General features: G+C 38.6%; 1 protein-coding gene and 1 long non-coding RNA gene across 9 annotated transcripts in view; one reads left to right on the top strand and one right to left on the bottom strand.

The window, feature by feature from the left end:
• The window catches only part of LINGO2 (leucine rich repeat and Ig domain containing 2), a 1,372,285-nt gene extending 1,368,294 nt beyond the window's left edge, over nt 1–3,991 (top strand). For all 8 annotated transcript variants that reach the window (XM_037797548.1, XM_037797547.1, XM_037797541.1 and 5 more), the window contains one exon: nt 1,103–3,991. In XM_037797548.1, the coding sequence (XP_037653476.1) occupies nt 1,138–2,958 (1,821 nt within the window). In that variant the 5' untranslated portion in view covers nt 1,103–1,137 and the 3' untranslated portion in view covers nt 2,959–3,991. The remainder of the gene's footprint in view (nt 1–1,102) is intronic.
• LOC119504920 lies at nt 1,923–9,908 on the bottom strand. The gene is made up of 5 exons (XR_005210654.1): nt 9,829–9,908; nt 9,720–9,773; nt 7,793–7,888; nt 3,527–3,682; nt 1,923–2,354 (listed from the first exon to the last, which is right to left on the bottom strand). It is a non-coding gene; the product is annotated as an uncharacterized LOC119504920 (long non-coding RNA).
• Nucleotides 9,909–12,058: the final 2,150 nt, after the last annotated feature.

Below are 12,058 nucleotides of genomic sequence, written 5' to 3'. Positions count from 1 at the left end.
GCAAACATACCTGTAAACCCTAGATTGAGAAATATTATTTCTGGTAAAATAACTAGCAAAATAAGTGTTGAAGACTATCAAAGACCTTTTATCTAAAAATATTGTTTTCATATAGTATTTGAGCATTAACTGTCCCCTGGGAACCTCAGATTGAGAAGCATAGCTCCACCACAAACCTCTTGCTATTCATTTGAGCAGTGAGTTCAGTGTCTGCTTTTCTCTCTGCATTTAGAATGCACTCATTTCCAATCTCATTTGGTGCCATTTAATTTCACTTTAACAGTTCTACTCTGTTTGAATTTGAATATGAGAATGATAGTTCACGTTTCACAAAAATTTTTTTCTTAAACTCTGTCTCTCCCACTCAATATTTAACCCCAAATCTTAAAGAAAGCATTTTCATCATAGTCATCATGGTACCTTGAGTCTCCATCATCCAGAAAACACAAAGACAAATTCTGAGGGTTTTTGTTTGCTCCAAAGTAACTTCACTGAATCCTGAAAAAGGACCTTAAAATGAAAGGTTCTACCTTTTTTTAATAGGATATTTTTTTTCCTTCACATATGAATTTTCTAACATCTCACATTGAAGGTAACTTTCTTTTGTACTTGGAAACTAAGGGCCTGGTGTTGGATGAGGCTTCGTTAGCTTCATTTTGAAGAGAGGATGATATCCCAAATATTAGAGATGCAGACACTGATTCAGAGTGACAGGTTTCCTCTCAGACGTTGACCTCTGTTTCTCTCATTTGAATCCAAATAGACTTTTGTGAAATGTGTGCTATTTTGCCTCACAGTCTGTGCCAGCCACTGTACTAGGCTCTCTATAGTTGTCACATATTGAAATTGTCATGACAGCTCTAGGAAGTTATTACTATGATCCCTGTTATTTCCATTTTTGCCAAGAAAACTGAAGTGCAGAGCGTGACGTAGCTTGTCCAAGATCATACTGCCAATAATGGTAGCCCTCGGTTTCAGGCCCAGATCTGATTCCAAATCCATCATCCTTCCTGTAAGACTTGCCTCCTTATTTTTGTCTCTTCATCTATCTTTATCCTAATGCAACTTCTCTTCCTCCCTCCTTTCGCCCTTTCTCCTGCAGGCCCGTGACCAAGGTGTAGACAAAGAGGTGGAGTCATGCTTCACGCGGCCGTATCATGCTGGCAGCCGTTCCTGGGTCTGGCTGTGGTGTTACTCTTCATGGGATCCACGATCGGCTGTCCTGCTCGCTGCGAGTGCTCCGCCCAGAACAAATCTGTTAGCTGCCACAGAAGACGGCTGATCGCCATCCCAGAGGGCATTCCCATCGAGACCAAAATCTTGGACCTCAGCAAGAACAGACTGAAAAGTGTCAACCCTGAAGAGTTTATATCATATCCTCTGCTGGAAGAGATAGACTTAAGTGACAACATCATCGCCAATGTGGAGCCAGGAGCATTTAACAGTCTCTTTAACCTGCGTTCCCTCCGCCTGAAAGGCAATCGCCTCAAGTTGGTCCCTTTGGGAGTATTCACGGGGCTGTCCAACCTCACCAAGCTCGATATTAGTGAGAATAAGATTGTCATTTTACTAGACTACATGTTCCAGGACTTGCATAATCTGAAGTCCCTAGAAGTGGGGGACAACGATTTGGTTTATATTTCACACAGGGCCTTCAGCGGGCTGCTTAGCTTGGAGCAGCTCACCCTGGAGAAATGCAACCTCACAGCAGTACCAACAGAAGCTCTCTCCCACCTCCGCAGCCTCATCAGCCTGCACCTGAAGCATCTCACTATCAACCATATGCCTGTGTATGCCTTTAAGAGACTGTTCCACCTGAAACACCTCGAGATTGACTATTGGCCTTTACTGGATATGATGCCTGCCAATAGCCTCTACGGTCTCAACCTTACATCCCTCTCCATCACAAACACCAACCTGTCCACTGTTCCCTTCCTTGCCTTTAAGCACTTGGTATACCTGACCCACCTTAACCTCTCCTACAATCCCATCAGCACTATTGAAGCAGGCATGTTCTCTGACCTGATTCGCCTTCAGGAGCTCCATATAGTAGGGGCCCAGCTCCGTACCATTGAGCCTCACTCCTTCCAAGGGCTCCACTTTCTTCGCGTGCTCAATGTGTCTCAGAACCTACTGGAAACTTTGGAAGAGAATGTCTTCTCCTCTCCTAGGGCTTTGGAGGTCCTGAGCATTAATAACAACCCACTAGCCTGTGACTGCCGTCTCCTCTGGATTCTGCAGCGGCAGCCCATCCTGCAGTTTGGCGGCCACCAACCCATGTGTGCTGGCCCAGACACTATCCGCGAGAAGTCATTCAAAGATTTCCATAGCACTGCCCTTTCTTTTTACTTTACCTGCAAAAAACCCAAAATCCGTGAAAAGAAGTTGCAGCATCTGCTAGTAGATGAAGGGCAGACAATCCAGCTAGAATGCAATGCAGATGGGGACCCACAGCCAGTGATTTCCTGGGTGACACCCCGAAGGCGTTTTATCACCACCAAATCCAATGGGAGAGCCACGGTGTTGGGTGATGGCACCTTGGAAATCCGCTTTGCCCAGGATCAAGACAGTGGGATGTATGTTTGCATTGCTAGCAACGCTGCTGGGAACGACACCTTCACAGCCTCCTTGACTGTGAAGGGTTTCGCTTCAGACCGCTTCCTTTACACGAACAGGACCCCTATGTACATGACCGACTCCAATGACACCATTTCCAATGGCACCAATGCCAACACTTTTTCCCTGGACCTTAAAACAATACTGGTGTCTACAGCCATGGGCTGTTTCACATTTCTGGGAGTGGTTTTATTTTGCTTTCTCCTCCTTTTTGTGTGGAGCCGAGGGAAAGGCAAGCACAAAAACAGCATTGACCTTGAGTATGTGCCCCGAAAAAACAATGGTGCTGTTGTGGAAGGAGAAGTGGCCGGACCCAGGAGGTTCAACATGAAAATGATTTGAGGGTCCACCACTCACACTATTGTTTCTGTGTCATTGTTGGTAACCAGTGACACAGTCTGGCACTGCAAATTACTAGGTCAAGAGGCAGCTTTGTGCAGCTGCCCCTGTGTGAAAGCAGGGTGCATGGAATCCGGAGGACCTCTTATGGAGACTCTCCACTCTCCACCTAGAGGCAGGCGGGCCTGTGTCAGAGCCCTTCACACAGTGGGATTCTAATTGTTTGCATTGCAAATACTGGCATTATGGGGATCTCAGTAATGAACCTGAACCGTTGGCTCATGCTCATGGACAGATACTCAGCATTTTCTACCACTGCAAAAACAAAAGAAAAACAACAAAAAAGAACAACCTACAGTGTAGGATTTACATATTAAAAAGATGCATTTGCCTAAAACATACTCTACAGAAAAATTTGTACCTATGATTATCATTTGTTAAAGCCTTGCATCATACCATATTGTTGGTTCAGTACCACAAAGAAATCAATATATTCTTTACTTTTTTTGAAACATATGCTGTATATGTTTTAAAGCAATATGAATGAGAGGTTGTGCTTTTAGTTACTTACCATTATAGATCCAAGTGTGATTTCACCTTTCTTTGCATACAGATAATTCTGAGATTAGATCCCTGGAGTCATGAGCGGAGATATGTATTTGTCTGAAGTAGGATGCCGAGAAATGGGACCCATGGCAAAACTGCTCAACTCTGTTAACTTCTGTTCCTATAAATAAAGGCATGTGCCTAGTTTTGATACAGAATGGAATATTTTTTATACTTGTGATATCTCACTGGACCAATTTACTGTAACAAAAGCCCTTGGTTTCTCCAGAAGGTGGTGTGCCACTAGATATAGTTGACCTGTAAAATGCAAGGTAGGTGTTAATAATGAAAACAGTCCATTTAACCACATCTTGATTTTGCTTTCATCAGCCCCGGCTACTGTGTTAATAGAAAATGCAAGCAGAGGTGATGGTTATAATCATAGGGTAATCAAGTCACCTCATAGCTAAGAATTAAGATGTCAAAAGCTCTCTGGAAAAGAAGTTCTTCTCAGATGCCAACATAAACCAGGGTGATCCATGCATAACGTGACGTTAATGCAACTAAGGATCTATTTAAAATGTGATGGTGGCCTGAAGTCTAGACTGCTGCCAAAGGAACATCCAGCTACTGCCACTCTCTGATGTCGTCTTTTCAATTACTGTACACACAGTTTACCTTGAATGGGCAACTTCAGGGCTTCTTCCTACTTCCTTACTAAGTAGATATTGGTTTTTATCATGAAAAATTGTCCTGTGTAGACAAGAAGAAACTCTTTAAAAAGCACTGATTTTTTTTCCACTGACTTTTTTTCCACTGACTTTTTTTCCACTGAGAAAAAAGCTATAGCCCCATAAATTTGTTAAACTATGCTGACACTTTTAGCCCTTTGACTCAAAGATATTTTCTCAATTCAGTTTGTATTAATGATTATTACTCAAAACGTTCCAGATTTTTTCCTAAATGGCATCGTACCATTACCACCAATGATCTTGTTCCAATGGCGGATTATTTCATTTAGCTAAATATTAATCATTTTCAAAACACATATTTGAATCATCTGAGAAAGCATTGAATTTGGAGTATATTCATGAAATGGGATATATATATATATGATCAGCATAGAACAGATAGGAAATTTCTATACTTCTCACATTTTTGAGAGGGGTCTAAAAATAAGTTCCCTTTTGGGTAGCATGCAAACCGAAATATAAATTCCCTGGTTTTGCTATTTGACATATCAGATGGGAAGTTTGACTTTCAAACTTTGAGGAACTTGAACAAAATTAAATTGAACCCAGTAATAAAGTGACAGGCCCAGAAATTGTTTTTGCCAATTGAGAGCAGCACAGTTAAACCCTTTCCTCCCTTAATAAAGGGTGGAAAATGAGATAGAAAGATTGAAGAATTGCCTGCTTCAGTCATTTGCATTTGACTTTCCTGGTTGTTATCATAGATCTTTTAGAAATGCATTTCCTACCTGTGGCAATTATCTAATTTATATCTAACAATACAAATGAAGCCCTGCTATAAATTCTATCATAATTCCAACTTACATGCAGATGGAATGGGACCTTTCAAAATTTAAAACGAACAAAGTTAAAATGGAGAGTCTTCTAAAAGTAATAGAAAATAGTTCATCTTAATTTTACAGCATATTATGGAACAAGTATTTAACCAATGTAAAAAATAATAAGTGAAACACTGAGCAATTAATAAAAGGACTTTGTGATTCCAACTGCTATTTTCTTCCAAAATAAAAGTTGACAGATGAGTGAAATGCAATTGGATTGAAGTTAAGCCATCTATGAAAAGATTTAGTTAAAAGATTTAGTTATTACTCCATCATCTGGAAGAAAAGAGAATGGACTCTCTCGGGTTTCCATACTCTGATCCATGGAACACCAATTCTAAAAGATATTAATAAGTGATCTTCCAAAATAGAGTTTCATAGACTAATACATTGGGAAAATGTTGCATTCTATAGCCACCTCTTGGCAGTTCAAAATGCATATGAACCTAATCTTCTGAAAAGTCCTGTAGATAATAATCCTATTTAACATTGTTTATCTTGGGCTCCTTTAACTTATTTGTGCATGAAGCACTTGTCTTCATGATGTAGCTATTAACATCTTGAAAAGCTAGAGTTCCAGAGAACCCAGTTTGAACTAGAGGACGCTTCTGACGTATTTTTAAACCTTGGGCTCCAAGAGATGATAAAAAATATACCACCTGCATAAATGTTCAGATCACAGAAGTGGTTTTGGCCTGATATTTCTAGGCAAATAAACTACTTCCTGCCTGAAGCATCATAGTAACAGTTTCATAAGAATTAAATGGACATTTAATTTTCTACATTCTCATTACTGGTGCAGATCTTGGGTTTCTTTTTATATCTGCAAAGTTCTGGCATTCCATTGACTGTAGCTCCAGGGTCTACCATCCAGTTTCATAAAAGAATTCACCAGGATGAATTTCCCTTATGGCTTCACATTACCTCTCTTTAGATCAAACTAGACCATGATAGAAAATAACAGACCAGACCAGTACATGGACCAACTTTCCCCCTAGTAGTCATCGCTGGGTTATTAAATGTTTAGAAGAAATAATTCCCTGACTAGAATCCTCATGGGCTGAGAGAAATTACTCATGTCCCCAAATCTCTGTGTAAAGACATCTGTTTTTAACTTCAGGGATTATGCTCAGAAGCCGTTCAACAATACAGAATATGTCTTGAGGCTTTCTTGGAAAGAAAAAAAAAGATACATCATTTTCACTTTAGAAGGTTAAGACTTGATTAAAAAAAATATATACCAAGAGTTTAAGGGGGAGGGGTGGGGAAACCACTTGTATCCATTTTAAACCTACTTCTTTTATTGCTATTTTTTATAGTTATCTTCTAACTGAAGAAGAATCAGAAATTATGCTTTTCTTTAATTCTCATCAGTATCTTTTTTATCCCTCGCTTCTCTGTCCTGTTCATGTTTACATACCTCGCATGAACTATTCCAAATAGATTTTATGGCACATAGGGAACAGACTTTTTGGGGCAATGGCATTCATTCTACTCGGTACTGAGGTAAAGATGTATTATCTTCATTACTGGGATTAAGGTCCTAGAAATATTCCCAGTTAGGCAAATATATCATGTGCCTGGTCATTTCCAGTAACTTTGAAGCTCCATTCCAATTACTTTTTTTTTTTTTTTTTCCTGCTAACCCCCTTGATATTTTCTGATTGAAATTCAGAGCTATTTAGAGCTATTTTGCCTTTGTGTGAAAAGCCTTGAAGAATGAAATGTTATTTGACTTCTTAACATTCGAGTAGCATGTTTTGGTTAGGCAACAGAAGTTGCTTCCTGGTACTTTAGCAAGCACTTGACATGAATCTCTCAGTGACTCTCCCCCTTGTCTCTTCAAAAGCCATTCACAAAAGAACATGCTCATCCTCACTCCAGCAAGATATGACCATAAAAGACAGCTTCACGACATCAGTTTACAAGGTCAAAACGATGGCTGATTTGCCATGATATTTAGCCAAGTTTGCCTAATAAAAACTGGGTCCAGGGACCAGAAGTCTAGGCTTAGAAGGCTTAGTCAAGTAAATCATGTTTTAAATCAACAATTAATGACAGGTTTTCAAATCTGAAGTTGGTTTGTCTGTTTGGGGGCCAGTGTTTGTAGCTGCACACGTTCTCAACAAACAATGGAGACTGGAGACTCCTTATCTTGTGTCCGCTTTTCAAAAGAATGCCTATGATAAAATGTTTGCCAAAAACAGATGTGATTAAGAATTTTACAAAAGGTTTATTTTTGAAAACAGGCCTGGAGCTGGGATCTTCCTCTTTCAAAATACGGGAAACTGATCAACACAAGCTTGCCTGTTCCCCAGACGGCCCTTCTCCAGTTTGCCAAGGTCTTTAATCTGCCTACCCCTCCTGTCATTCCCCGATTTCCCTGGGGAACACCCTGGACAAGGAGGAGGAAGAGAGCAAGGACCACTAACTCCCCTGGGATGGCCCACAGAGAGGAAAGCTTTGGTGATCCCCCACACTCCTGTCTCCTTTCCTGATGCCACAGTTGAAACGACCCCTCATTTTCCAGTTCTGCCTTTCCCACCAATGTCACCTCGGAGCTGCTGTCAGGCCTCATCAATGAATGCTTTCTCCAGGGACAAGTCTTCTTTCATTGGTACTCAAAAATTCCTGGGTAACTGCTAAACTGGAAATTGCTTTTTAAAAAAAAAAAAAAAAAAAAAACCTCCACATAACACTTTAAAAGTTAAAACTTACCATTCACATAATCACAAGCTGACAGCAATCTCCAGGTTGAGTGATTCTGAATTTTTTTCTCTCTTCTATGAGCAGGTGGGTTGCTATAATGCCAGCCTTAAATAGAAAGCTTTATTTATAGCCTTAGCAGAATGAGAAAAGAGCCGGCATAATCAAGAAAGTACTTCACATTTTAAGAAAGGCTGTACTTTTAATATGCAAAATAGCCACTAGAAGACAACAAAAATGCAAATTTATATTCTACTGAATTGGTTAACTATATTAATTCTAATAAAGATCAAAAGTAACTGTCCATACTGAAATAGGTCAGAATCAATGATTTTGTATCTATTCTAAAAAGACCAAAAAATGCAGAAAATTTTTTTGCCATGTTTACTTTCTTCATTTTGTTGCACACCTCCTATTCTGAATTGTTTAATATCTTGATACACTACAATATAATCACCACATAACGATTAAGTAGGAGACAAATTCAAACTTGCAAAAAAAAATTCTCCCAATCTTTACAACGTATGTCAGAACCATACTGACTCATATACATATCATCTGTGTTACAGCAAGGGATAAGAAACAAATCATGAACAAACTTTGTATAGAGGCTATCTGGAAGAAAAACATGTTCTTTTCCTCCCCAGTTATAAAATTAGGTATATCACACACATGGGGTGCTTGATTTGTAAGTCAGTTGTGTTCTCATGCTTTTTCCATATGGCTGAATGCCCCAAATCATAATTACTTTTAAAAACTATTGTTTATATATACATATATAAATATGTGGGGGGATGGTATTTGTTTATTTTTTTTAAGTGTTTAAAATGTAACTGTTTTAAAAGTTGATAAGCTTAAGCAGGAGGGGAAAAAAAGAAACAGAATGTGTGTGTCGTGTTTTCCCTTGTGTTTTATCACAACTGTACTCTGGGAACAGCCGTGATTGAAAGCTAATCAACAGCCTACAAAACATTTTTATTTTTTAATGCCTGATAGCTTGTTTTTGTTCTCAAAAAAATTAGTGCTAATGACAAAGTATCTTGATTTTGGTTTGTGTCTCATTGACTGTTGTTATTGATTTATTGTTGTGGGCATGTTGGTTTCTTATAACAGGTAAAAACAAGTTAACTTATTTTATTAACATATAAAATAAGTTAAAATAATTTTTTGTTTTGTTTTTACTGATGAAAAGGGCTTAAGCATCCGACATCTCAGTTAATTTCATTGGTGTATTATTAAGAAAGGAAATGTAATATGAGACAATTAGAGTCATGTAGAAAATATTTCCAGATTGAGAAAGGTAGGTCATATGAGCCTCACAAAGAATATGACATTGTTTAAATCATTGCACTGCATTAGATCAAATAATTTATAAAACAGTTCACTGTCAGGGAGGAAGCAGTTCCACTGGAATCTGATTCTGAAGCTGGGGTAAGCGGCGACTACTCAGATGTCAGAGGCCAGGCTATCAGGTTCTCCATATGTAAAATTATGCAGCAATCATGTTTTTTCCTGAATATCCAAATCTGTGTAATATCAACCACACTAAAGATATTCTGTTAGTGAAGATAAATCCTGTTATGACTTGCAAAATTCTCTCAAGTTCACCTGATTTGGTTACATAAGCAAGTAATGGGCAAGACCTTAGATATGAAGTATATGTGAACAAGAATCTAAGGGCTTAGTAAGCCAAACAATGTCATCTAGCTTTTTTCTCTTGAATTATCTTGCACTTGGAAAACTTTTAATGATTCGAGACATCATATAAGATAGAAAGGCACAAAAAATTAAAAAATGACAAATATCCCTTATTTTCAGGCAAATTGGTATCAAGGGCAAGAAAAGAGTTTTTTTTAGCATTAAAGAGAAAAAAAATAGAACATGAAAAATCTGCCCTTGCTCAATCTTTCTGCTGAGAGTGAAAATACTCTATCCTTACCTTTAGTAGTTAAGGAACTGGGCTTTAGGGAGATGTGCTCAAATAGCTGCCAACCTCAAAGTAGTTAAGGAACTGGGCTTTAGGGAGATGTGCTCAAATAGCTGCCAACCTCAAAGGTATCATCTTCAGCCCTGTATCTCTTTTGATGCCTTCCAGTGAAGATGGAGTAGGTAGAGGAAGAAACAGAAAGCCGAGACAGCATTGGTACCTGGAAACCATATTGTTAAATGGCAAGGAAGCCCATCATTCACTTCCAAGCAGCAACAAAAATACAAATTCTAAGGCTGCTAGTACGAAATTCAGAAAAGGATCCTTTGTTAGTCTTTAACTGCAAAGCAAAGAGCTTGCCACCAGAGAAGGATTTCCTTTTCCTTGAATATTTTCTGGTAATGCCAGAGCTGCTTGAGTAAGACCCACATTTCTGACAGTGGGTTTTCATTTCATAACACTAAACCAGTGCAGATAAAACAAACAGGTTTTCCATAGACAGTTCTGAACGTGTAGGGTATATATCACTGCCAACTAATATCACAAATTAGGTTGTCCAATAATCTCACTGATCAGGGGGAAGATGGGCCCAACCCTTCAGGCCTTGTTCTTCATAAATAGGAAGAACATATTATAATGGAGACAAATTTTTAAAGGAAAGCAGAACACAGTTTCAACTCAATGGACTGGCTTCTGGCTCTGCACTTATAAAGATATTCTGATCATGCATTAACTTCATAAATTTGGAAGATCATCAAAGTTTTGTGTTTCCATTTTTGTTTTGTTTCTTCTCTCTCTCTTTTTCTCAGACATGAGCATACTGTTCCAGCTGACTGGCGAGCTAATGTGTCTGTATCATTTGATATAGCTGAAATAAAAATTATGATTTCCCACCTACTCCCTTTAAGGCAGATAAGCTTATTGTGGAAATATTTTTCCCTAATTATCTCATTGCAAGACCACAAATACAGGCCATGGAGATTAAATGTGGAATAAAGACAAGTAAAGGAAAAAGTAGGGTTCCTGAAGGGAAATTCGTGTGGTATTTCTGCCTCTGATTGCCACTAGGGCTTGTCACTTGGTGCCTTTCATCAACTCTTATAAAGAATTTAAATTGGGAAGGAAATCCCACATTATAGCTATGCAGGCATTATTGAGTTCCATAATACTCTGAACTCAGTATATCAAAATGTTGGAATGTGTCATTAAATCTAAATATTTTAATGCTATATATATGATACCAAGAAACATCTGGAGAAAGGCAAGGAAACAGGAAAGACTCATGGGAAGTATGATTTATCTGAGAATAAATTAAGAAAACTAAGAACACAACTCTACCACTGAAGAGTCAGGGTCTGAGAGAAGAAAATTCAAGGAGAGCTTCCCCCAACCACCCACCCCCCAAAAAAACCTACTACTAGACAGGTTACCTTCTTGTTTGAAAGACCTAAATCTTGTATATGTGATTGCAAAAGTTAGATCCATAAGGAAAAAATTCAGAATTTTTATTGGCACATTGGAAGATTAATCTATTTACCAGATCCCACTCTAAAACAGAGGTAGCATTTATATGCACATTTTGTAACCACAGAATCACTAGTCATATTATTTCTAACACAAGAGAGCAAGCATGCTAGTACCGTAGCACAGATGCAATTCTATTACATTTAATTGATTCCTTTAGCCATGGGCTATTAGCTGAACATGCAAAAAACTAATAGGTTATGTCCATTATATACATTTAGGTCTCTCATAAAAGCTAAATCAACACTCCTTTAAACACACATGCGCGTGCGCACACACACACACACACCTTGGCAGCATGAGTTTAAGCCTCACAGTTTATCAATTCAGATATCCTACTGGGAATTAATTCACTGAGGACAGAACAAATGCGTAATGCAAAGAGACTACCAAGTCAACTCTACCACTCTACCACCTTGATTTATAGAAACGCCTCTATTTCAAGAACACCTGGAGAATCCAGTTGCCTTTACTTCAGTGGTATCAAGAGCCTGATACCAAGGCACTGCTCTAAGAAACTTGCAAGTATTATTACAGGACTGGGTTCAATTCAGGGCAGCTGTTTCCTGCTGTAAGTCTCCTGGTGTGCAAAGTGGGTTCACAGAAATGGGAAATAATTGAAAAATGTAGCCTGGCTGGTGAATCCAGAGAATGTAGTTCAATGTATTTTCAAAATAGCATTTGATAAGAACTGGAGAAAACAAGTTTTTCAAATGAATGGCAATGAGTGAATAGGTATATAGAGGAAATTTTCATTTTAAAGGAAAATGGACGGTGTTTAGGTATGTGGCACTGCCTTTAATGTTGATCTTCATGGTCTGGGTTCC

The sequence above is a fragment of the Choloepus didactylus genome, chromosome 10, assembly GCF_015220235.1.
Source record: "Choloepus didactylus isolate mChoDid1 chromosome 10, mChoDid1.pri, whole genome shotgun sequence".
Taxonomy (NCBI): Eukaryota; Metazoa; Chordata; class Mammalia; order Pilosa; family Megalonychidae; genus Choloepus; species Choloepus didactylus.
The sequence above is the reverse complement of the archived record's forward strand: the minus strand, read 5'-3'. Positions and strand labels throughout refer to the sequence as shown.